Source organism: Pyrenophora tritici-repentis, chromosome 4 (assembly GCF_003171515.1).
Source record: "Pyrenophora tritici-repentis strain M4 chromosome 4, whole genome shotgun sequence".
In the NCBI taxonomy this organism is placed as follows: domain Eukaryota; kingdom Fungi; phylum Ascomycota; class Dothideomycetes; order Pleosporales; family Pleosporaceae; genus Pyrenophora; species Pyrenophora tritici-repentis.
In genome coordinates, this window is record NC_089393.1 from 1,894,658 (window position 1) to 1,919,418 (window position 24,761).

The 24,761-nt window shown below is 52.2% G+C and overlaps 9 protein-coding genes across 9 annotated transcripts; 5 read left to right on the forward strand and 4 right to left on the reverse strand.

The window, feature by feature from the left end:
* Window positions 1-329: 329 nt before the first annotated feature.
* Window positions 330-5,444, forward strand: PtrM4_095170 (DUF3684 domain containing protein; the record flags this gene model as incomplete). The annotated part of the gene is made up of 1 exon (XM_001934097.2): window positions 330-5,444. The coding sequence occupies one exon, from the start codon at window positions 330-332 to the stop codon at window positions 5,442-5,444; it is 5,115 nt and encodes a 1,704-aa protein (XP_001934132.2).
* Window positions 5,445-5,934: 490 nt separating this feature from the next.
* PtrM4_095180 (Atrophin-1 multi-domain protein) lies at window positions 5,935-6,594 on the forward strand (the record flags this gene model as incomplete). The annotated part of the gene is made up of 1 exon (XM_001934096.1): window positions 5,935-6,594. One exon carries the CDS (start codon window positions 5,935-5,937, stop codon window positions 6,592-6,594), a length of 660 nt encoding a protein of 219 aa, XP_001934131.1.
* Window positions 6,595-7,098: 504 nt separating this feature from the next.
* On the reverse strand, window positions 7,099-8,245 carry PtrM4_095190 (Mito-carr domain containing protein; the record flags this gene model as incomplete). The annotated part of the gene is made up of 4 exons (XM_001934095.1): window positions 7,099-7,217; window positions 7,267-7,827; window positions 7,884-8,056; window positions 8,115-8,245. The coding sequence occupies 4 exons, from the start codon at window positions 8,243-8,245 to the stop codon at window positions 7,099-7,101; spliced, it is 984 nt and encodes a 327-aa protein (XP_001934130.1).
* Window positions 8,246-8,676: 431 nt separating this feature from the next.
* Window positions 8,677-10,296, reverse strand: PtrM4_095200 (CodB, Purine-cytosine permease; the record flags this gene model as incomplete). The annotated part of the gene is made up of 2 exons (XM_001934094.2): window positions 8,677-9,946; window positions 10,016-10,296. The coding sequence occupies 2 exons, from the start codon at window positions 10,294-10,296 to the stop codon at window positions 8,677-8,679; spliced, it is 1,551 nt and encodes a 516-aa protein (XP_001934129.1).
* A 1,148-nt stretch (window positions 10,297-11,444) lies between these two features.
* On the forward strand, window positions 11,445-13,002 carry PtrM4_095210 (major facilitator superfamily; the record flags this gene model as incomplete). Its single annotated transcript, XM_066107123.1, has 2 exons — window positions 11,445-11,611; window positions 11,667-13,002. 2 exons carry the CDS (start codon window positions 11,445-11,447, stop codon window positions 13,000-13,002), a joined length of 1,503 nt encoding a protein of 500 aa, XP_065962791.1.
* Window positions 13,003-13,594: 592 nt separating this feature from the next.
* PtrM4_095220 (uncharacterized protein) lies at window positions 13,595-14,775 on the reverse strand (the record flags this gene model as incomplete). Its single annotated transcript, XM_001934092.2, has 3 exons — window positions 13,595-13,601; window positions 13,805-14,175; window positions 14,248-14,775. The coding sequence occupies 3 exons, from the start codon at window positions 14,773-14,775 to the stop codon at window positions 13,595-13,597; spliced, it is 906 nt and encodes a 301-aa protein (XP_001934127.2).
* Window positions 14,776-16,863: 2,088 nt separating this feature from the next.
* Window positions 16,864-19,701, forward strand: PtrM4_095230 (Abp2 multi-domain protein; the record flags this gene model as incomplete). Its single annotated transcript, XM_066107124.1, has 2 exons — window positions 16,864-17,370; window positions 17,818-19,701. 2 exons carry the CDS (start codon window positions 16,864-16,866, stop codon window positions 19,699-19,701), a joined length of 2,391 nt encoding a protein of 796 aa, XP_065962792.1.
* A 439-nt stretch (window positions 19,702-20,140) lies between these two features.
* On the reverse strand, window positions 20,141-20,706 carry PtrM4_095240 (uncharacterized protein; the record flags this gene model as incomplete). The annotated part of the gene is made up of 3 exons (XM_066107125.1): window positions 20,141-20,143; window positions 20,365-20,482; window positions 20,537-20,706. 3 exons carry the CDS (start codon window positions 20,704-20,706, stop codon window positions 20,141-20,143), a joined length of 291 nt encoding a protein of 96 aa, XP_065962793.1.
* A 409-nt stretch (window positions 20,707-21,115) lies between these two features.
* On the forward strand, window positions 21,116-23,836 carry PtrM4_095250 (LSM14 multi-domain protein; the record flags this gene model as incomplete). Its single annotated transcript, XM_001934089.2, has 5 exons — window positions 21,116-21,132; window positions 21,191-21,226; window positions 21,276-21,507; window positions 21,700-22,999; window positions 23,670-23,836. 5 exons carry the CDS (start codon window positions 21,116-21,118, stop codon window positions 23,834-23,836), a joined length of 1,752 nt encoding a protein of 583 aa, XP_001934124.2.
* Between the last annotated feature and the right edge of the window lie 925 nt (window positions 23,837-24,761).

The window sequence follows — 24,761 nt, forward strand, 5'->3', positions numbered from 1 at the left end:
TCTGTGCGGGAATACGGTTCCTGCACATCGTGGGTCATTCCTGCAGCATCGCCACACTCGCCCACGGTTCACTATTCCATCAGCAAACTATATTCCATTTCATTCTTGTCTCGGCTTCAAGAATCGTCGACTGCTCACATCTGGCCTCTTTCTCCGCGACTTGTTCAGGTGTAAAAACTACATATTCGTCCTCATCTCGTGCATCACGCTCAGCTGCCGGACTGCAGTAAGAGTATTGCCACTCCGGCGTTGCAGACTCAGCACCAGCCCTTCCCCGAAGTACATAGAAGATGGCTTCGATAGATTTTGCGCGGTTGCGCAACCAAACGATGGCCGATGGCCTCGACAGCGAGGTCACGGTCAACACACGGGCCTTGATCGACAAGGTCTTGGCACGTTACTCCAGTGAACATACGACACTCCGAGAGTTGATTCAAAATGCAGCAGATGCAAAAGCTGATCAGGTCATCATCAAGTTCGAGACGGATCCCTCTCTTACTGTGCCTGCACCGCAGGGCGCCGATGACCCTGTTCTACTAAAACACGTCATCCAAAACCACACTCTCAAGAGGCTTGTTGTAAGCAACAACGGTCAGCCTTTCACACCCGCTGACTGGAGTCGGCTGAAAAGCATCGCCGACGGTAATCCAGATGAGACAAAGATTGGTGCTTTTGGTGTAGGCTTCTACAGCGTGTTTGCCGATTGCGATGAGCCTTTTGTGATATCAGGCGACAGGACGATGGCATTCTACTGGAAGGGTAACACTCTCTCCACTAAGATCGCGCCTGTGCCTGCCGAGCACACTACAAGAGACACCATCTTCATGCTTGAATACCGACAAGCGAATGCTGCATCTCCCTCCTACAACCCGTCAAAGCTCCCAAACATACCCACCCTATGTCAATTTCTAGCGACCAGTCTCACTTTTGTTGGCCTTCAAAGCATCGAGCTTCACGTTGACGATTACGTTGTTGCCTCATTCACAAAGAAGATTTCGCCTCCTGAGAACGTCAGCGTACCACAAGGCTTGAAGACCGAAACCGAGGGCGGCTTGATGCGGGTCACGGACGTCACGCGACAGCACTCCCAGATCGATGCTGCTTGGATGAATGTAATTGCAATAGCTCAATTACCACCCAAGAAGGCTGCGGATCTCGTACAACAGGAAGTGCGTAACGCCGGTACCAGCTTGCGAAGCTTCTTCTCCCGCTTTGCTGCTCCACCTCCCCCAGCACCAACAAAAGCCCCCAAGCCTGTTCCTGAGAAGGTTGATCCGAGCGAGGAGCTAGCGGGAGAGTCAAAGGGAACCATATTCCTGCAAGTGTGTACTGTCGTGGCAGCTACCAGAGTCTCGAGAAACTTTGCGGCAGAGATTGAAAGAGCAACGAAGAAATCTCCACCAAAGACAACCAAGATTGCTCTCCTGACCTCTCCATATCAGGATCCTTCAGCTACCTTGGCGACTGGATCGGGAAGCTCTGCTGACCTTGCTTCAAAGATCTTTGCCGAAGTTCTTCCAACAAAGTCTGGACGTATCTTCATTGGATTCCCAACGGCGCAAACTACGGGATACCTTGCACATATCTCTGCGCCATCTCTCATCCCAACGGTGGAGCGTGAAAATGTAGACATGAATGCTCGCTACATTTCTACTTGGAACATTGAGCTGCTGCGCGTTGCTGGCTTGGCATGTCGCATCACCTACGCAGCCGAACTAGCTCATATACAGGCCCAGTTTGGCAGGGAGTCTCTAGAAAACTTAATCACAAAGACAGCTTACGTCTTTAAACAGTACACCGCAAAATCATCCCATCCATCCACTGCCCTTGGAGATAAGATTGACGAGGCATTTTGGAATTGCTCCAAAGAACGGTCTATTGATATTCTCTCAACGAAGGGTGTCATGCCTAGCAAGCGTGTGCGTATGCCTGCAGAAACACTGAGCTTTCTAGGCGAAGTACCTATGGTCCCACAAGATCTAGCGAATGGAGCTGTTGACTTTATGCTCAACCTTCACAATCGTGGTTTCATCACAGAACTCACCATGGGAGACATCCGGAAAGGGCTAGAATCCCGCGCGCTTAATGAAGAAGAGCTTTGTGAATTCCTCAAGTGGTGCGGATCCAAGCTGGAAAGCGGCGAAATTGACATACCTGGCTCGCGAAGTCTCTTCGAGAATACTGTCGCAAACATTGAAGTTGTACCCGAGAAGAATTCTGGCAGGATACTTGCCCTGGGTGACATCAGCACATATGTGAACCCGGCTCGTATTGGACCACACCTGCCCCTTCCTTCTGATACGATTCCCTTTACTTTTACGAGGAGTATGTCGATGAAGCAATTGCAGCTGTTCGGTTGGATGGAGCTGTCAATGGTTCGTTGGCTTCGACACATGACAACCCAACCTCAACTGGACGATTTTACCACGGATGAGAATCTTGCTCTTTCGGTGTTGACGTTGACATCTAAATGCTGGGAGCAGCTTGACGGGAGCTCGCGGGATACTGTCGTCAAAATTCTGGCCCCCCAAGCGATTATGCCAACAAAGATGGGTATGCGACGCCCAGCTGAGTCATACTTCCCTACAGTCAAACTTTTCGATGATTTGCCGACTGTAAAACCTTTCGCCGGCTCAAAGGAAAAGTTCCTAGTGTCCCTTGGTGTACGCAAAACTATCGATTTGCCCATGGTGTTTGATCGGATGCGTAGTCGCGATACACAGCAGTCGGAAAAACCAACTTGGAACCATGTTGATCTCATCCGGTATTTTGCGTCCGTCATCAATGAGATACCAAAGAAGGACTTGGACCGTCTGCGTGAGACGGCTTTCTTACCCGGGGAGGGTGCGACCGTGAAGCCAGGTCAACAATTCAAGGCTTCGGAGCTCTATGCTCCAGATCCTACGCTTACTGCTTTGGGATTGACCCAAATCAAGCTACCATTTGAGTTCAAGACAACTACACGAGAAGGCGTACTTCTCCTGAGCCTTGGACTCAAACAGTGTCCGGAATCTATCACGATCGCACACATATTGCACCGTGCTGGACAGGCTAAGGATATTCAACTGTATACGCGCGCTATTGAATATTTCTTGCGGAACTACTACAAGAACAATTATGCGGCGGAGGCAAACACGTTCGCTGCCATCACGCTTCCGATTCTACCGACAGAGCAGGCGCCGTTCCCAGCGCTGGTCGGTCCCTTCCAATGCTACACCAATGAGCACGCAGCTTGCCTAGGCTTCCCGATTCTGAGAAGCGACCTTCGTGGACACGCTGAGAAGCTAGGGGTCCAGCGGGATCCCAAAATAGCACCATGTGTACAGTATCTCATAAAGAATCCACCCAAGACTAAGCTGGATGCTGAGATGCAATTTGCCTATCTTGCCTCGCGTGGTTCTGATATGGATCAGCACAAAGGGCTTATTCAAACCCTCGGAGGCTCCAGCATTGTACCGATATTCCGGAAATACTATGTCGATCCGACTTGTAGTGGGTTCGAGGACAGGTCGAAACAGCAGACAGGGAAGACGGAGATGCGTATCCATCACTATGATCCACCTGAGCATGTTTTCGTTGGCCGCGATGAAGAGTACCGTGGAATTCTCGACTATGTCCACTATGGAGCGGAAGCGACTGTCTTCCTTCTGAAAGTGGGCGCGAAGCACGAGCCTACTACACATGATTTGGCAGGTTTGCTCGCCAGGAATCCTGCCCGCTTTCTAAACACCATAGGCCAGGACAAATATCTTGATCTGCTAAGGAAGCTCGCTGAGCACGCAGGAAGCTTGTGGAAAGACAAGGAGTTGGTCAAGACACTGACAGGGTCAAGATTACTTCTCGGCTATCGCGATATCAAGGAAGACGCGAAGAAAGTGGGCATGGTCGAAGATGAGATGGACGACTTGGATGAAGACAATGTGCACCGTGAATGGTCACTCAACAAAGCCGCAGAAATAGTCATCATCGACAACGTCAACTACATGACAAGATTCCGCGACTTCATCATTGCAGCTCCTCAAGAAGAGGCTTTAGAGGAATTCTACGCTCGTTTCGGCGTCCAAAAGGTCTCAGAGCTTGTCAAGACAGACCAGCGTATCGGCACAGCAGTACGCGACCAGGTACCAGCTCAGGATCTTCGACGAGATATCTTAGAGCGTGTGCGTCTATTTCTCCACGAGTACGAGCGCGACGCCTCATCAAAGGCCATTAAGCATGATGCTAAATGGCTCGGCTCCCACCTCTCTGTCAAATGCGTCTCTGACATCTCTATTCGGTACTCACTCGCAGAACGGAATGTTGCAACTTCCTCGAGGAAATCGGCTGTCATCACCAAAGTGACTGGTGTTGGCTATGTGCTAAGCATCACACCAAAGTATGATCTTTACGAGGTTTCCAGTGAACTCGTTAGGCTTCTAGTATCGCGACCAAAGCGTAACGACGCGATCGCACTGGAGCGCATATTGACTGAACCCTTACGCCGTTTACAGCAGAAGGGTATTAACGTGGAGCGTATTCTACGAAGGAAGGAGCATGAGGCTCGTATTGCTAAGCAGGCGGAACAGGAGCGTGAGGAAGAAGAGCAGCAGCGAATGATTGAGAAGGCAAAGAGCGGTCTCGTGAAGTCGGAAAAGACAGAGAACAGAGAAAACGTCCCACCTGCTACGCCGGAGAAGCCCAGTCATCATATACCTGGCGCATTTGGTAGCCCAGATACTGGCATGGAAATAGCCAATCACGGTCGCCAACCAGAAGACCAAGGCCTTATCAACAACTGGGCGAAGAAGCTCGGTTTCAAGAACACGCCAGCTCCACCTTCCCGTGGTACTGATGGCCCTCAGATCAGCCGTGACATTCAAGCCACAAAATCAAACATCCAGAATGCTATCAAGGAATGTCGGCCGACTGGCATGTCGAACATCAACACAAAGCATCACCAGGATCCGACGGAGTTGGATCGAGGAGGTTACTGTAACGATGAACAGTGGGAGAATCTGACTAAAGCCTTCACTGTGCCATTCTCTGGACGTTACGTGGATATCTACTATGGCCGCGATGAGTCTGCACCGCTTTCTGACTTGCAATCTCACTTGCGGACCTTCCTTCCGCTGATCTTCGGCCTCACATCAATCTTTAGTGTCAACCCTGCTGCCGTAAACGTCTTCCTCGACAAGAAGTCCAACACGGTCGCCTTCAATATGAGCGGCAGTCTCTTCTTCAACCTTGCCTGGTTCATCACTTTGCATAGTGATGGGTGTCAGACCAAAGAAGGGAAGTTGCGGGCGCTGGATAGTTGGTTCTGCACATATTGTCACGAACTTGCTCACAACCTGGTGGCCGACCACAACGCTAGGCATAGTTGGTATCAGCAGCAGATAATTATCGAGTACAGTCAGCAATATCGGGCTGCATTGGAGAGCTTCACTCAAGGCATGTTGATTTAAGTTCAAAGGATGACGTTAACATGGCGTAAGTAGAGGTAGAGGTCGGTGTCTTTGCGTTTAATCCTAGAATATCTCACTCGTGGACTTCCATGTAGATTTTAGACTGTAGGCGTTTGTATGCCGAAACATCCCCATTCTTATTTCTAGACAAATACACATAACCTTTTCCATGATGAGGATTCTACACCTTCACCTTCCAAAAAGTATGTGCAACATTTTCGTCACTATGTCTCCACTCTTTCACTCTTACCAGAGCCTTCACTCTGAACTGAGGCAGGTGCATCCTGGACAACGCTAGAATGTGACGTAACGTACTGTCCCAGCAAACAGAGTACTTATAAATAACCTCCCACACTCCCCAAGTCCTTCCTCACCGCATCACACACACTCTCTCTCTCTCTATTTTCCCAACGATCTCGACACAAGGTAAATCACCCAATTCCTGCCGCAGCCATAGTTGCACCACTAACTCCAACCGAGTCATTCCAACATGAAGCTCATCGCCCTCACTCTGTGCGCCCTCGGCCTCGCTGGCCTCTGCTCCACCCAAGCAGTCGGCACAACCACGCTCCTTACATCTGTGAGTTGCATCGACCACAAGATCTGCGCCGACCCCCCTACCCGCCGCAACTCGTACACCTTCCGCCAGACCTCGACCCCGTGGACCACCCTGAAGGCTGCCCCAAAGGCTACCCCATCCACCGGCTCAAACGGCTACGGCTACCCCATCGCCACACACACTGTCTGCGCCACCGATCACTGCACCACGAGCGTTGACTGTGGCAACGTGAACTCGACGGCAGTATGGTGGCCTGCATCTACTACTCGGTGCACTACAGTGGACGCTGCGGAGCCTGCTTGCACTGCCAAGCTTACCGGAGCGTACTCTTGTATGCCTGTTGAGCATGCGCCGACGTCGACAGAGGACTATGGCGGTAGGAGCCAGCGGTGGGTTGCGAAGTTGGCTAGGGCTACGTCGAAGAAGTCGGAGGGTTATGTATTGCCGCCAGGTATCACTACTACCAAGGTGCCCTGGACGCATTCTTGGGTTCCGGCGCCAACTCACTGTTATTCTTGCATCCGCCCGTCTTCTAGGTCTTCCACGACTAGCTCGACGGTGCAGGGGGAAGTTACGGTGTTTGCGGAGTAAGATGTATGCTCATGACTTGATATGATTAGCAGAGCTTGACTGACTTGTATCAGCTCTACAGTTCTTCCTTCTTTGGCCTCCGCCCAGCAAGATGGATTAAAAGCGATGATCATGAGGTAGTGCTTTGCACTGATGGAACAGATATAAGCATTTGGACCAGCTTAAAAGGAAAAAGTGGATAGCTCTACTTCCATATCAAACAATGATAATGGAATTTTAGTATCAAAAGTTCTCTCCGATATTCCTACATTTCTGATATTGACCTGGGTGTGGATCTGACTTGAATGCGTACATGTGCAGTGGAGCTAAAATTATAAAACGATGTATGCATTTGAGTTTTGGGGTATATTCCTGTTGACACGTCCTCCATACCATACACGTTGGCCATGCATCTATACTGACTCCCAGCCCCCAATGACTTTGCCATCCTATCCAGTTTCACCGCCGATCCAATCGCAAGATGCCTTACCATTACCGATATTGTTGTACACGTATCCCAACGACTTACGCCTTGCGCATAGCCAGCTTCTTGCGCGCTTGAACGGTATAAGCATACAGTACATCCTTGAAAGCAAATAGGAAAGCAGCAGTGATAACACTCTGGGTAACCTTTGGTCCGATTCCTGTAAGAAGTCAGCACCACGCTCCCTTTTCGACTGGCAGGTCTCTTACCTCCATACAATCCGGTGTACCCCTCCTCCTTAATAATCCTGCGGAACGTAGTCAACATGCTCTCCCTCGGGCCATCACGACCGGCAACATGCATGCGGCTCTTAACCGTAATATACGGATACGTAATACTCGTCGCAAGCAACTTGCCCAGGGCGCCCAGATAGAACGCATCCTTGGGCGTCACACGCCTTCTCTTCTCCAGCATCTGCTTCAGCTGCTCAAACACAGTGTACTGCAGAATAGGGTTGATGACCAAGACGAGCGCCGGCATAACGCCAGCGAAAAGACGAGCGGGACCCTCCTCGCGGATAAGCGCAATGAGCGTACCGAGTGTCGACGGTGCTTTCTGCGGTGCAGGCGCGCCAGGCAAAGCGTCCTCTGAGGCTTCAGACTTTCGTGTCGTCATGCGTGTGTTTATGACCCAGATGGGGTTGGTCATGAGGACTGTTGCGCTGCCTGCGAGGGCGCCCGCGAGCATCGACTCGACGGTTGTGAGTTTGGACGAAGCGCGACCGGCTTTTAGGGCAGCCTTTTCGAAGAAGGAGCGCGTCCATTCGTACCCTTGGTACGGTTATCAGTATGTTTTTTTTCTTTGTGGGGGGCAGGGCGGTGTGTACAATAGTAGTATACGAAATTTGTTACGCTGATGCCGAAGAGGGCGGAGTCGAGGCCGGCGTAGAGTCCTGCGACGCCTTCGCGCTTGATGATGCGGCGGGCGGCATTGAGCGTGGAAGACTGTGCTCGCTTGGATTCGACTTGCGCGCGGGTCGAGAGGGTGATGAGTGGGTAGCTGGGCGTGCTGTTAGCATATCGCAGAGTGGTGCTGCACTGCTTTGAAAGGCGCATACGTCAGGGCCATGGACAGCAGGCCTCCACCCGCGCCAGCAAGCGCATGCGCAACATTGTCGCTCTGCTGCGCCGTCGTGCTCTGAGGCACCGATGATGATGTCGACTCGGCAAGCTTCTCCTGTGTAGACATGGTGTAGGTTTAGAGTCGCAAAGAGGGGAAGGCGGCAGGCGGGGATGCGGCACGATGCGAGGCAGGAGCAACCGTATAGGCGATGGTGTCAAGGAATGGATGATGACAGCGGAGGGGCAGGCATCAAAAGAAAAGTGTGGTTGAAGCCGTTGTCGTCGCTGGTCCTGGGCATTTGCACTTCTCTCCGCATTTAACCTGCGGCTCCGGCCTGGCCTGTGAACGTCACCAGGCATTTCCCGGGGTAGGTGGTACAACCGAGGCAAGACTTTCCCGCGCCTAGGTCGGATGTGGTAATGCTCAAACACACCACACATCGACATGTGCAAGTCAATGTCACTGCACATGTAACTCTTTGGCGATTGTGGAAATACTATGTTTGTAATTGTTCGACAGCCTACGCTTACAATCGGCACATGTGGTACTGCACCTGCTCATCGCCCACATGTCCTTCTCTCCAACTTCCTAAACGGTACATATAGCGCCGCCGACAGCACGACGGCCACCTCGAGTCCGATGTCACCCGTAGTTTCCGCGACGGGTCCCGTCCACCAGACCTGTGCTATACAAGGAATGATGAGGCCAAAAGAGAGCATAAACGCGCCAATAGCCGCCACGCCAGGAGCGAGCTTGGTCGCATCATCCCACGCGTCTTCATCCTTGGTATAGGCTATGAAGCTGCTGTGTCGGAAAACCAAGTGCTCCGTGATGGCGATGCCGATGAAGGCGGCGCTCCAGTATCCGATGACGCCGATGAAGTTTTCGAGGTTAAGGAAGAAGGACTTGGATGCTTCGACGGCGACGCCAATGACGATGCCGGTAATAACGATGCTGAATACGACACGTGGGACGCGGAAGAGCCAGGGCACCAGCATCTGTAGATTGAGCGTGACGCTGTACATGGTTGCCGACAAGTTTCCCAGCATGCTGAATGCCAGCACGACTGTGACGAAGCGTCCAAAGCCTCCGGCCGGATGCAGCATGGCTGCTAGCACTCCGCTCGCAGCATTGACGTCGTAGCCCGCCTGCCACGATGCCATGTTGGGCGTTGCGCCGCCCATGGCCGCCCCCAGTATCATTAGGAGGATCGTGGGGAGCGCGAGGCCCGTGTACGTGTAGAGTGCGATGCGAAGGATGGGTGCCTTGGGATGCATGTAGGTGGAAAAGTCGCTCGCCAGTGCAGCCCATGGCAGCATGAAGCTGGCTACCAGACCGCCGAACGAGAGAACCTGCGATGCTGTGGCGGCTGGAGCTGCGACTTGATGAGTGAGACTTTTTCCTCCGCAGCCTGCAGCGATGACGAGGGCCACGAGTGCAGGTATCCATGCCCATCGCTCATAGACGTGCAGGACCCGGAAGCCACAAAATGAGATGAACAGCGACAAGACTGCAATGATGACAATGCCCACAGTCGCGTTGATAGTTGTCCCATCTTGCACTGCAGACAGAGCCATGCCACCTATAACACTATCCACGACGCAAAAGCCCGTCAAAGTAGCGAGATTCAGCAATATCAGCAGCGACACAAAGTACCTGCCAAACGAGAAGCGAGCCTGAACAAGCTGACGCATACCCGTCTTGGGGCCCCATGTGCACATGTACGCCACCGGCACAGTTGAGACGAGAGTGAAGAAGAGGATGACGAGAGCGGCATCGCGAAGACTGAGGGCAAACGACATCGTCCCCACCATACCAAACGTTACTCTGCAGTGCTGTATTTAGCTCATGGTGTATAATCATCGCCAGCTCGGCACGCAACACCTGACCACTTACGGTAAGGGATTACAGCTCATGCAGAACCAAAGGGTGAAGATCTTGGAGTAGCTCGTTTCCGTCCTATCCTCATACGGCACCGGTGTGCACCCTCTGACCTCAACATCACCTTTCTTTTCCAGAAAGCTCAATACACCCCTCCACCCCCCAACACTGTCTTGCTTGCCCTCGGTGACATGTTCATCCATTTCCCGCATCCTAAGCTTCGGCCGTTTAATATCGTCCGACGATGGAGCCCTACTGATGTTGCTGCTTCCAATATCAGGCACCAAACTCGCCATGTTGCCCGTTGCTCTTTTCCCTTTGCCTGGGTTGTGGTCGAGATTCGCCGCTTCTACCCCGAGATCCCGCGTGCACAAAGGTTCGGGCAACGATGTCCAATTCCCAGAAATCCGGTTCCAGCGCCGTTGGAAAAGTCAAAAAATAAATCGACCCACTTCCTATGCGTCCAGAACTTAAAAAAAAGCTAGACAAGCAAAAAAGGTCTCGTGATTATCTGTCTTGTCAATCAAGGTCCTCTCGGCAAACGTTTCTTTCTTGAGCGAGCGCCCGTTGTGCAAGTTGTTGACCGGGCCGTATCTACCTATATACCTGAATCATTTGCTCCACTTTGCATCGTGTAGTTATGACTCTTAACGGTAGCGAACATGTGTCGATGTTGAGTTTTTTTCGCCTGCGCCCGTAACCGCGGCTTTGAAGCGAAATTTCTTCCCTGGAATGCCTCAGGCGCGGCTCTGGAAGAGGCGACTCTGGGCTTTTCGCGGCTCGCTCCCGTCGGCAAACCGAGGCGCCGTAAAGTGACTACAAGTGATGAAAATCATACGTACTTACCACCGCCCGCCCCAGCCCACACCGACGATCCCGCAATCCTTCTCTTTGCTAACCTAACTAACAACCGACACTTGAACCGCGTGTTTTAACCGTGTGTGCCTAGGCTCCCTGCAGCCATGCAGCTACAGCTGGCCACCGCCGCCTCGTCCACTGGCTCCAGCATGAGGAATGTGGGCATGTGCAAAGGGGGATGCGTAGTGTATGCGTGGTGCCGGCTGCATGCACGCAAAAGAGGCGCTGTGTCGCTGCACCATGGCCTGATTATAGACGGCTGTTTGCCGATATCTCGCCGGTCTACCGGTCACCGTCTTGCAAGAGGAGGAGGGACAACGGCCATGTTTCGCCCAAAGTCAGCCATTCAGCGCGCGGTGCTTGATGCTCCGAAGGCGAGGTTTGTAGCGTGGGTGGTCGGCATGGGGTGTGCGAATGGCGGGTTAGGTTTATCATGAGCGGTTGTTGCGTGGGCATCTCTTCTTCTTGTGTGAGGCTGTCTTGTTCCCCTTTCTCTTTTCCTCTCACTTTATATCGGACTGTTTTGTGTTTTGAATATTCCTCTTTGTTCTTGGTCTAAAGAGCTTGGATTGGAATCGTAATCAAAATGGTGGAATCAAGTACAGATGAAAAGCAAGAGTGTGCTCCGGGCGAGGCTGTCGTAGCTCCAGAGACACTACCCGTCGAGGGCCAAGTCGAAATCCCATACAGCATATACACCAGTAAAGAGAAATGGTTAATTGTCGCCATGGTAGCTCTAGCTGGGTTCTACAGGTAAACACAATCAACGACTTCAACTTTCAACACCATACTCATCAAGATATCCCAGTCCACTTCCAGCAAACATTTACTTCCCCGCCATCCCCACCCTCGCACGCGCCTTCCATAAGTCCCTCGACGACATCAACCAAACGGTAACCGTGTACCTGGTCTTCCAAGGCATCAGCCCTATGCTATGGGGCCCCATCAGCGACCGCTACGGCCGCCGTCTCGTCTACCTCGTCTGTCTCTCCATCCTCATCGCCTCTAGCATCGGTCTCGCCCTATGTCCCACTTCGGAATTCTGGCTGCTCCTATTCCTACGCTGCTTCCAGTCCGGCGGCAGCGCATCCACCATTGCCCTCGGCGCAGGTGTCATTGGCGACATCTCCACAAGCAGAGAGCGCGGCGGCTACTTTGGAATGTTCAACCTAGGTCCCATGCTAGCCCCCTGCATCGCACCCGCCATCGGCGGCGCCCTATCCCAAGGTCTAGGCTGGCGCTCAATCTTCTGGTCTATTGTAATAATGGTATCCTTCTGCCTCCTCTGCATCCTCTTCTTCCTCCCCGAAACGCTGCGCTCAATCGCTGGAAACGGCTCCCTCCCTGTCCCCCGCATCCAACGCGCCGTCTTCCCTGTCGTCGGCCAAAAATGCCCTTCCCAAGCCCTGGATCCCAGCAGCACCCGGTCCGGAAAGAAACAAAGCGTAAACCCCTTTGTTCTTTTTACCTACCCTGACGTCATTGTCCTTTTATCCTTCACTGGAATCGTATACGCCGTAAACTACACAATCACCGCCACGATATCCTCGTCGTTTGCGAAAATCTACCCAGATCTTAATGAGACGGTGCTGGGATTGTGTTATCTACCCGTGGGGGCAGGCATGATCATCGGATCCACGCTCACGGGTAAAATGCTGGATTGGCAATATTCCACCATCAAAGCGCGGTGTGGCGACAAATTCACCATCGAACATGCGAGACTACGCATCATGCCGTTTTATCTCTCCCTCTTCATCGTCTGCGTCGTCGCGTGGGGCTGGGCCATACAAGCGAAAGCGCACATCGCCGTCCCGCTTATCCTGGGTGTGCTGCTGGGATGGACGAGTATCGGGATATTGAACACGACTATGACGCTTAATATTGATATTTTGCAGTCGAGGAGCTCAGGGGCTACCGCGTGTACGAATCTTGTGAGATGTAGTCTTGCAGCTGTGCTCGTCGCAATTATTGAACGCATGACAGCGGATTGGGGCGAGGGCTGGACGTATACGTTTTGGGGTGGTGTTTGCTGTTTGTTGTTGCCGCTTATGTTGTTGGAGATTAAGATGGGACCAGTTTGGAGGGGGAGGAGGGAGAGCAGGGAGAGGGAGAAGGAGGAGAGGGAAGATGCGGAGAAGTTGTGATGGATTTTGTTGTTGTCGTTATTTTTTGAGCGGGTCCGGTTATGACTTGACGGCCGTATTTTGTTGGTTATTGTTTCTCGTGGACAGTGATGGATATACCCCTCTTAGTAGTTTTATCTTAGGTTAGTCTATGTTTATATTGATTGAACTATTTCTATCTATCATTACTCCAGATTACTATGATTCGATTCTCTTCGTTTATCTTTCCTGATATCGACGACGGTGAGCACTACTATTTGTAAAAAACTGTGTTACTACGATATATGTACAACCAAAAACTAGAATACCAGAAGATATAATACCACTACTGTCGGATCACAGATATCAACGATATCTCAGCCACGCGATCGGCCGCACTGATCTCGGTCACGCGAGCAGGCGCACTGATATCAGTCACGCGAGCAGGCGCACTGATATCAGTCACGCGGACAGGCGCACGGATCGCGGCGTCCGAGCAGCGCTCAGACCAGACCTCCTATATCTAGCTCTTCCATAGTTCTCCTTCGCAAGTCAATCAGAACAATCACCGAACAGAATGCATTCCTAGTTACGTTATTTCCTTTTCGCACTCAGTGCAAAGCCCTACCAACAACTATAAACTATACAGTGCTGTCAGCAGTGTCATTCGCGCTCGATACAGAAACATAACACATCCAACCCTGTCCCCACTTCCTACGAATATTCAGGAAAGATAGTGCTACAGTCATCCCATTTCAACATCGGCCACTTCTCGTACTGATGAAACAAAATCTCCTGCTCTGACCTATCTCTCTTCACTTATCTAATCGGCACAGGAAAATACCACAGCTGCCGTTGCGGCTGCCCCGGCTGCAATATTAGATCAGGACAATGATCGTAATTGACCTTGACATCGTATGTATAGCGTGGAAAGAGTTGACCATCGTTGTCAATTACCAAGTCCTCAACTCCTGTATAATAGCCGCCCCAGATGCGATATCGGTACACTGCCAAGACTCTGATATTGGAGCCATGTTTTTTAAGATATTGGATTATGTTTTGGGCCCAGTCTTTTGTCCAGGCATTCGCAGCGCGAGCCATTTGCTGCGCTGTTACTTGGTATGATGCATAGTTACTGACATCGTCATGATGGAACATCCTTATGTTGTCGAGTATGCGAAGTGTTTGGATATTTGGATGTCGTGCGATTATTCTCTATCATGTTGTTAGTAGATATAGTTTCGGATGCTTATGTGTTGATTGTAGAGAAATCGGTTGATCGCTTACCAGTCGGTGTGTACCGTCGCGGGCGGATATGAGGTGCGAGTGACCAGAAAGGTCCTCTAGCTTACGGTCATGGTGGAGGTCGAAAGTCTTATGATCACTAAAGAGTGTCAGACCCAGTTGCTTCAGATTCGTACAGTCATGAAGAATTTGAGTGAGAGTCGGATTATCGACGTAGTGAATTTCCCGTGATGAGCCAGCACACAAAATCTCTAGCGTAGAGGCATGTGCTCTTATTCCGGCTGCCTCGCGGTCCCCTCCATCATCTCCGAATGCTAAGTCATGGTGATAGACAATGTAGAGCTCTTTCAGGCCCTTAAAAGAACTTAGAAACCTGTTCACACTTTTCAACTTGACCAGTGCGTCTTCTGCCCCTATCTGCGAACTCTCGTAATCTGTACGCTCAATCTCCAGTATCTCGAGCTTCGGAGTGCGTTGTTCGACCTCTATCTTTTTAGCCTGCTCTGTCACTGACCCCTGTGCGTTTGGTACCAGGAAGACTGATTGTAGCGTCCGGAAGAAATAGACCATTTGGTGCAGTGGTTTAATCTTAGCAATTTTAGGTTCAGAAAGTTAATCTCAGAGAGCAGTTTCTTGGTTTCCGGAAAATTCAGAAAACTTAGCGAGAGATGTTCAAGTTTGGTAAGAATTTCGGTATTGGGGGTGGAGAGTGACAAGTCATTTACGATGACGTTTGGAAGATTCCTAGAATTTAGTCTCAAACGGGCATGTGCCCGAATTTGTAGGCTTTTCAGCTTGGAAGCATTGGCCACAATATATCTATAGCCATTCAGATCGTTGTCGACCGACCCATCCCGCACATTGATTTCGAGTGATTTGAGCTTTCTGAGACGCTCTCCGACCCAAGGTGTGCTTGACAACGGAATATCATCTTTACTCTGAAAGACCGGAACCCTAAGAGTCTCGATTTTACGCTGCTTCTGAAACAATGTGCGAAACCCGTCAAACATCATCGGCGTGTCGGAACTGTAACTGAAGCTTTTGAGTTGGTCGTCCGGTAAGCTGAGTAAGAATCTCAGGAGTAATCCGCGGTTTACAGTGACAAAATCGTCCTCGTAGAGAGTAATTTCTTACGTGCTTGAGGATGTTGCCGTACGGGTTAAAAAATTCCACTAGAGATTGAGCAGATACACGCTGGAAGTCTGGAGAGATGGACTTGTAGAGGGTTGACGCCATATGATCGTGGTAGAAGCTATTGGCGAGGCATACGTTCCCTCGGTCACGGTTTGAGTGAATCTGGCAATCAGCATTGGGTGAAAGAAACGGCGTCTGAAAAACTTAAAAATCCGCAAATCAACGCCCACATCTCTGAGGGTAGCGTAGCTGGCGAAGGAATGATTCCGCCTGCCACGGAGAGGTAACGGGTGGTGGGTGATGTAGACATAGTTTGCTGAAGGTAATTTGGGGGTTTCTTGGGTACATGACATATCCTTGGGTGCTGGCTGGTTCATATGGCTCCAGTTCTTATTGTTGCTGTGCGTACAAAGCATCCAGGGAATTGATCCATCATTATGCCAAGACGTCTTTCAGTTACAATAGCGCTTTGTCTTCGCCGTCTTCGGCTCTGTCCCGCAATTCCTATCATCACGTGCAGCTGGGTCGTCTTGACCAGATGTGTGGTTAGAGACAACTGGGGGCCCTTTTGGGGCTGCGAGGGTCGCTGTAGTGGCAATATACCAATGGCCATGTCGAGTCGGCGCTAGACCGTTTGGGGCTTGGTCAGCAGCCACTCGGCGAGAAGTTGTCGCATGTTCATGATGAGCGTATGTAAATAGGCAGCCAGTCAAATGGCTCGAGAGAGCTAATAGGCGTGACGATAGTGCAGCGACATGGGGTGTGGTGAGGGACGAGGTGCGTTCGGACGATTCCAAAAATAGAAGCGACGATGCTGGGGTATGCGCTCAGCTGCCATAAGTGACCAAAATGTCCCCGAAGTAGGCAGGCACGACCCGCCCAAAGAACCTGAAGGACCCCAAATTACCATCATCCGCCGGACCTTGGACCTTGGAACAACGACGCGACCTCGTAGCGCGCTGTACAGGAAAACGTCGTCGTTTGCAACCGCAAGGAATAATATAGCGACGGCGCTGGGCGCATCGCATCCTATCGTTGGACCCCTTCGCGCTGGACTCGCAGGCCCCCGTTGCGACAGCAGTCGCTGCCTCGCTCCTTCTCGCTCTCTTGCGCCCTTGGATAGCTGGACAGGCAGGCGCGCACACTCCACGACCTGTATCCCATGGCCGGTTATTGGCATTAGCGCGGTCGCGATTCATCGTCACGCCCCCATGGCATGTTGACGGGCCGCAAACGCAGCAAAAAAGCGTCGCATCGTGGAGAACCATGCAGGTCGACTTTGGCGACCAAGGAGAGTCGGAGCACAACCTGCACCTGACAGCCAACCCTCACCAACACGCCCATCCACGTAGCCACTACGAGCATCCTGGGCCTGGCAGTGGGCCGCCCTACCTGCCCTTTCGGCATCCAGGTAGTGGTGGTGGTGGAGGTGGAGGTGGAGGAGGAGGCGGAGGAGGAGGAGTACCAGCAATTGATCCGGCACTTCATCAGAGCACAGGTGCCAGCCGCAATGTGCACACGCCCATGTCGGCCGTCCCCCATCAGGCCCAGTCAAACCACCTACTTCAGCCTGACAATGCCGGCCACTTCTCGCACGGCTTGTATGGCGACATGCGCAGCTCCCAAACTCCCCCAGCCTCTGCGAACGCATCGCCGCGCTTCTCCGCCATATCACCAACCAGCCAGCCGCGCCAGGTGGCATCGCACTATGAGCCCTCGGACCGCAACCCGCCCGCGCGCGACGTGTCCGACGAGACCATCGACGACGCCTACGCCGCCTTCATACTGTACTGCAACCCCAACTTCCCCACCACCATCGACACGAGCGAGCTGGTGAAGCTGTTCCGCACCCCGCCCAAGAGCGACGGCAACGCCTTCAGCACTTGGACTCTCTTCGAACTGATCCGCAAATTCGAAGCCAAGGAGATCAAGACATGGACGCAGTTGGCTTTGGATTTGGGTGTAAAGCCGCCAAACACCGACGAGGGACAGAGCACGCAAAAGGTGCAGCAGTACTCAGTCAGACTCAAGGTAAGGACGCTTCAATTTACTTGTGTCTTTCACATCTTTCTTACCGGCACAACGTCGCCTCTATTTTCCTACAAATGCATAGCTTCGGCAAGTTTCGTGTTCGGGAACTTTTTACCCAACAGTGTGTTTATGCATGTCATCCGGGTCGTGCGGCGCGGTTGCCATCAGCCTCCAACGCCCCATGGTGGTCGGGGCCACCCAACCGGTCCCTGCCCAATGTGCGAATCAAGCCACTCGCATGTGTAACATGTTGTTGTATGGGCTGTACTTCTTCATGATGCGGCCTTGTTCGGCCCAGCTTACTGTCGCTGCAAGTCAAAGGGGCAGTGCGCACAACTTAAATGTCGCAACATGTTCGTCTCTGGCTTCCAACCCCCAAAGCCTTTCCCGTTATACTTTATACGATTACACTCTGTACGATGACCAAGACTTGCTAACCATGTGCAGCGATGGATGCGCGCAATGCACATTGACGCCTTTTTCGAGTATCTGATGGGCAAGCAGCACCCCTACTGCCTGCAGATACCACCACCACATGACCCCTTTCCACCTCAAGGGCGTGATGGTGTAATCCTAGAGGAAGACTTGGCCATCCGGGCTCTCGATCCCAAGTTCAAACCGAAACGCGGACGCCGGAAAGCTGACGATGGAGAGGATGACATTGATTTCGACGAAGGCACGCCAGCTCGCAAGCGGCCTCAGCTAGACACGTCAATACCATTCGGTAATGTGCTACAGCCTCAATCAGCCTATCCTACCAGCGCCCATCCCAACAACATGCATGGGGGATTCTTGACACAAGATCCGTGGACATCAGTGTCAGCAGTCACCCCGTCTTCCGCCTTGACTGCAGCTTCGGCGCCGAGCCGTCTAGGCCACAGTAATCTGACGCCATACTCAGCATCGCCCATGTCGGGTCAGCAGATACGTTGGCGGCTAAACACAGAGAATCCTCAGACGCCCCATCCACTCTCCGCTGTAACACCACAATCAGCCTATCCATTCTTCGATGAGCCACAATCCGCTGTCACGCCTTCCAGCTCCAGGTCACGATCCCGTCGGCGACACGGTCCCGCTGTGTCGTCAGCATGGTCGACCAATAACAGCTCATCGACTGGCAAGTTGCGTGGCCGTCCTCCCAGCAATCGCTCGATTCGAGATGGACCTTATGTGACGTTCCCGGCGAACCCCAAGACGAAAGAAGGACCACCCATCGACCGGAATCCAGGCAATCTGACGCCAATTGTTGAACGGGCGCACTCGGACCCTCCAGCGCCCGAGAACTCGTTTCGTTTCCCACCCACACCAGCCTCTGCCATTTCACCATCTAAGATGGAAGGTCCGCTGCCGGGTGGTATGCCGCAGAAGCAGCGATTGAGTCTTCAAGTTCCACCTAATGTTGGCAACCCAGTAGTGCGTTTAGTCACTCCAACTGTGCTTGTCAATGGGGAGGAGAATCAGTCGCCAGGTACTGGCCTGGGACCCTCCCCAATAAGCGCTGCTTCAGCGCAAGTAACGCCTGCACATACGTACGACCAACAGAGTATGTACGAAAAGCAAGGCAGGCCGACGCATCAAACATACCATGGTGCACTCACACCATCCGAGACGCCGGCCCAACCACGCCCTCCGCCACCAACACGGTCACAGACTGAACTAGATCTTTCAGCAATGTCCCCAATACCATCAATTCCATTGGAGACGTTGAACCGCGCATTAGCCGCCGAACTCATACGCGCCCCGCTTGGTGGGCGACGGAAGCGCTTACGAGGCAACGAAGCGAAAACCCTCGCATCTGCAATACTACAACCACTCTACGCTAAACCTAGCTCCGGTCCCTCACCGGCAGCAAAGGTCATGTCTGATCAAGCTCTCAGCATAGCAATCAGTAGCTGTCTTGGTCTCACATCTACAGTCGGCTTCGGTCTTGGCGGGCCCACTGGTGGCGTAAGAAGAGTAGATTGCATACGTTTTCGCGTCGGCGGTGACGGCTACGAGTCTCCGATTGACGATGAGGATGAAGAAGCCGAAACGAGCAATGATGCCCAAGGCAGCGGGCGTATTAAGGAAACGTTTGATGTCCTTTTTGCCGTATCATTCGGCGGGCTAAGTGGAGAGTGGATCGCAAAAGGCCTAGAGGCTTCAAATGAGTCTGAAGCCGATGCTGAAAGCCGAGACCGCGGCAGAGGCTCAAAAGACACAGAGGGGGCAAGAAACGAAACGAATGATGAACACTGGAAAAGTAAATATTTGGAAGCTCAACGCAAGATATGGGAGATGAAAGAGGAGGTGAAGAGTCTCAAGGATAGAGTCCTGGAGGCTGTTTTGTAGGATATTATTGGTTATGTTTTGGCGTATTCTGGGTTTCATTACGTGGGTTAGCTGGGTGTGAGCTGGGTCGGGTGGGTCGGGGCATTGGTGTGGGATGGGATGGGAATCTGCTATATACCCCTGTTGTTGCCTTGTTTGCTATCTTGTTTGCTTCTGGGTTGGGATCTTCTTCGCTTTCGTATGCATGTGTGTTAACGAGATTCCCGTATATAGCTCCTTTTTTAATCGCAATTTTGTACATGTATCCGGAACGAACACTTCTCGCATGTTAGTCTTCGAAATTGGGTAATTTCTTGATTTTGTATATCTAGCTGTGTCCCCGAATCGCTACTGCGCCATACGCCATGTTCTTATTTACAAAAGCCCTGCCCTCCCCTCTCTTTCTCTCTCGTGTACACATCACGCCCCATCCTTCTCCCACGGCTTCTTCCTCTTCGGTTTACTAGCTGCCGTCCCCTGTCCCTCCAGTACCGTCGGCGGAATCTCTTTGATACCCGGCACTGGCTTCCCGCTCGTGATCAATTCGACAATATGCGCAAAAGAGGTCGGGTACGGCGCTGGGGGTTCGCTTGGACTGGTGGGCGATGGCATGATGCCGCTTGGTTCCGGCACTGGTGCAGAAGCAGGGGCAGTAGTAGCGGCGGATGCAGGATCGGGAATCACATCGTCGACGATGGAGGAGGCAAGGACGTTGGTGGAGCTTGGGGGAGTAGGCGGTGGGCGATTACGAGCAGAGCGATAGGCTTTGTAGGCGTCAAAGTCTATTGTCTTGTTGTATTTCCTGGACATGTAAGCTATAGAACTGGCACATTATATGATGTGGGTTCTTTCGTACCTTGCATAGTAGAAACATCTCGCGCGCAATGCTAGCTCGGTAGTCTGCTCTGGCGTACTGTTGCTTCCAATGATCGCCTGCAGCCCGGCCTGGAACTCGATATCATCGTCCCAGTTGTAGCGCTCCAAGGCCTCGTACAAATCACTCAGTCCATCCTCAGCGACACTCATGGCGAGCAGTTCCACGGGCTTCACCACGTGCTTAGACAGCTAAGGCAGGGATACTTTGCGACCTCCAGGGTCTGAGAAGGCGCCTGTTCACCGGGTATAACAAGGCATAGAAACGGCTCCTAAGTAATGTCCGCGGCAAAGGCAAGTAAGTGGTCGTACCGAAGCACCGTACATGAAGTCAAGCGCAAGTGTGGGGTAAAGGCAGCTCCTGGCTCAAGCTCAGCCTACGCCTCGCTAAAACGTGCGCCAAGTTTCTCGCAGCTTCAGCCCACGACCTCCTTCCCTCCTCTAGCCCTCCTTCCTCCCCCATCAACTCTTTACGACTTTCCCAACCTTGTTGCACCCTTTTTCCTTTTCCATTGAGCTTCAATTCCTTTGATACCCGTTTTGATACCCACCTTACACAATCATGTCCGAGTTCATCGGGTAAGTGGCCGCCTGGCAAATTGCTTTGGAGCTCCGGTCGCTGACGTCTGACGCGTAGATCCCGCATTTCGCTCATCTCCAAGAGCGACATCCGGTCAGTACCACGTCAATGCTGTAAGATAGCAGCAATTGACTCGTAATAGCTATGTCGGTACGCTTGTCGAAATCAACTCAGAAGCCTCCACAGTCTCATTAGACAATGTGCGCTCATTCGGCACCGAGGGGCGCAAGGGTGGCAAGGACGAATACCCGCCATCAGACGTCGTGTACGAGCAGATTGTCTTTCGAGGCAGCGACGTAAAGGATCTGCGCATTGAAGAGCCCGTCAAAGAAAAGGCGCAGCCCGCCATGCCCCAGGACCCAGCTATCATCGGAGTAAGTCTATACTTGCCCTTATCCCCTTCCCTTTCGATGATGTAAAATTTTCGGATGTAAATCATTTAAACCACCGAGAGCGCAAAACCGTGTGGATATCTTCCGTTGCCTTCCTTCTGAGTCCCTTTTATACAAGCTGCTTCTTCCTCCATTTGTACGAAGCCCAAAGCTGATACGAAGCATGCGCCACAGGTACAACAGTCCCAGTCGCGGCAAGATGGCAGTCCGCAAGATATTACCGGCCGCCAACAACCGCCGCCCAATTATCCTCAACCCGGCCAGTTCCCCCCGGGTGGTTATCCTCCTCCCTTCGGCGGCCCTGGTGGCCCTGGTGGTCCATATGGCAACCGTTTCGGTCCCCAGGGCGGGTTCCCTGGTGGTCCCGGTCCTTTCCCAGGCCCTGGAGGCCCCCCGGGTGCATATGGCATGCCGCCTTTTGGCGCGCCTCCCGGCTGGTTTCCCCCAGGCCAAGGCTTCCACCAGCCTCCGGGGCCATTCTCACCGAACATGCCGATTGGCCCTCCTGGCTTGAACCAGAATCAACCACCGCAGGGCCCACGAGGTCCCTCGGGTCCACAAGCAGGTAAAGATGAGAAGCCTGGTCAAGTTCAGCAACCAAAGGTCGCAGAGGCAGATGGTGCAGCAGCCAAACCACAACCCAAGAACGGTGCAAAGGCAGCCCCAACACCAAATGCAGCAGCAAAACAGCCCCCTCCGCCCCCAGTCGACTCAAAACCTGATGTGTCGGCTGCGTTAGCACCACCCCATCCTCAAGTGGCTCAACAAGCTGCTGCTTCCAAGGGTGCACCTAGCGGACCCAAGAGTGGTCGGATCATCCCAGCCGTGCCTATTCCCAGCCCACGGGCCACGAAGACGGCGCCTCATGGACAGCAGTCCACTGCTCCCGCACAAATGCCTACCGCAGCTCAACAACAGAACGCTACCCAATTAGCGACTGCTGCCGTCGCTGAAGCCATGGCTAAGCTCAACCTTCAGAACAAGGGCCAAGGTGGCCAACCGCAAGCCCAAGCACCAGTTTCTGACCCCATGAACAACTTGGCTCAGAAGGTGGAAGGTATGCGCGATCAGCAGAGCCGTCAACATCAGCCTCGTCAGCGAGGTTCTGGTGACTTCCGTGGTGGTAGGGGCGGAAGGGGAGGTCGAGGAGGTGCTCATCCTCAACATCCCAAGATGGAGGTACCGACGACCGACTTTGACTTTGCATCTTCAAACGCAAAATTCAACAAGCAAGATCTCATCAAGGAAGCCATTGCCTCTGGATCGCCGCTCGGTGACGCTTCAACAGCCCCCGCAGTTGAGGCTCCATCGAGTGAGAAGGAAGAAGTTGTCATTCCAGGTGGATCCATGTACGACAAGAGCTCTTTCTTTGACAACATCTCGAGCGAGCTCAAGGACAGGGAAGAAGCGGCCATGCGTGGTCAGGAGTTTCGCAGCCAGGAACGCCAGAAGAACATGGAGACTTTTGGCCAAGGTAGCGTTGATGGTTACCGAGGTCGAGGACGCGGACGTGGTCGTGGTGGCCGCGGCGGTCGAGGCTTTGGGTATCGCGGCCGCGGAGCTCCTAGGGGTCGCGGCGGTGCCGAATTTAGCGCCCAGCCTGCCGCTTAGTTGCAAGGCCGGATACGTCAGCTTCCCGTCTAGCCTGCTAGACTTCACATATTTAATGGCGTCATGCGTGGATTTCAGCCTCGTGATTTGTCCAGCGTTCTGGGTATTGCGGTTTTTTGGGCGTTCATCTATTTCATACAGTCTCTGCCCTATGGGCTTTGCGTTGGGTTTGCTGGACCGGCTTGCTTTTTCCCCACTTGTATTTGTATAACTAGTCATTGCGGCGATGTAAGGCTGGAAGCTAAAAAGGCGGTACATTTTCGCGCCAAGATAACACGCCATATGAGATCTAATGAGATTCATTGAAGATTATGAAGTATGGTAATTGTTGCTCCAGCTCTAGTGATACATTTGTTGTAGTGTTGCTGTTAGGGTTGTATGGCTTTCATGGCTTTCTTGGGATACTACATGTACGTTACTGTCTATCGTTGGGGAGGTATTGTCGTTCTCATTCACTGTGCTGCTGTGAACTGTGCTAATATGACATGCAAATTAAGTGAGCTTGTTTTTGCAGCGAGCTAACACTACTGTAGTTCATCCTTTTTCTGTCCACCCAATAACTCAAGAATTCAAGACCGCAGACCACATCCCTTTCTACACATTGCCGTTTATCGATGTTCCAGGTTTCGAAATCTGTGAAGTTTTGGGCATGAAGTTCGGTTGTACATGGGTGCAAAAGGTAAGAAGAGATGAGCGTTGAGTAGCTTTTATGCTCCTATACGCGGTATCAAGTCTTATTCTAGTCTTTTAACCATTACTGCTTCATTTCTGAAAACCACACATCTCCTCTCATGTAGCTTTAAAGTTAACACTCTCCTCTGGCCCCTTGCTCTTCCTCAAAGTATACGTCTTCCTGACAGCACATAGTATATCCATCTCCTCTCTACTGCGGCTTGCCTTGAAACTCCACAAATTAGATATCAGTCCCGCTTCCGTCGTATCTTAAAAACACTTCTCCAGTGTTCCTCCTATCTGTCTTGTAACCCTTAAATCAATTGTTTCATCTTCGTGATTAATAGCTAGCTTGACGGATCTGAAGAGAACAGGATAGGGGAATAACGCCTGCGCTAGTGTATCTCTCCAAACAAAGAAATGAGCGTAGTGTCGTGCTGGGTCGTCAACGTCTGCCTGTGGGTCGGGTAAATAACACGGCTGCTCAAAGCGGAGCACACGCCATTACCATTTCACGGTCATTATTTTGTACTCGGCAAGCTGTAGAACTAGCTCGGTTACTTTGTCTGCACCATCTTTTACAGGGCCGTCGAGCTCGCTATAGGGGTAGTGATCGCAATCTACAGTCACTGTTTCGCCGGTTTTGTAGAGCATAGAGGCTGGACTCGCGGTCGTCGCGGAGGAAGCGTGAGACGTTGAGCTGTATGATACGCGAGAGTTTACATCAGAGTAAGGCTGTTGTGCAAGATATTACTCTTACCTCCGGGGCGTACGGATCAGGATCGTACGAGCCCCCGGAGGCTGCGCTAGATACCTAGATTATGAATGCGTGGCATTGAGGACGTAGGAGCTGGTAGATTGAAATTATTTCCGGTGTCTTTTACCTAAATGACATGGATGTTTGAGGGGAAGGAGTACGCGGGGTAGGTTTTGATAGGGTGAGGGTTGCTGGA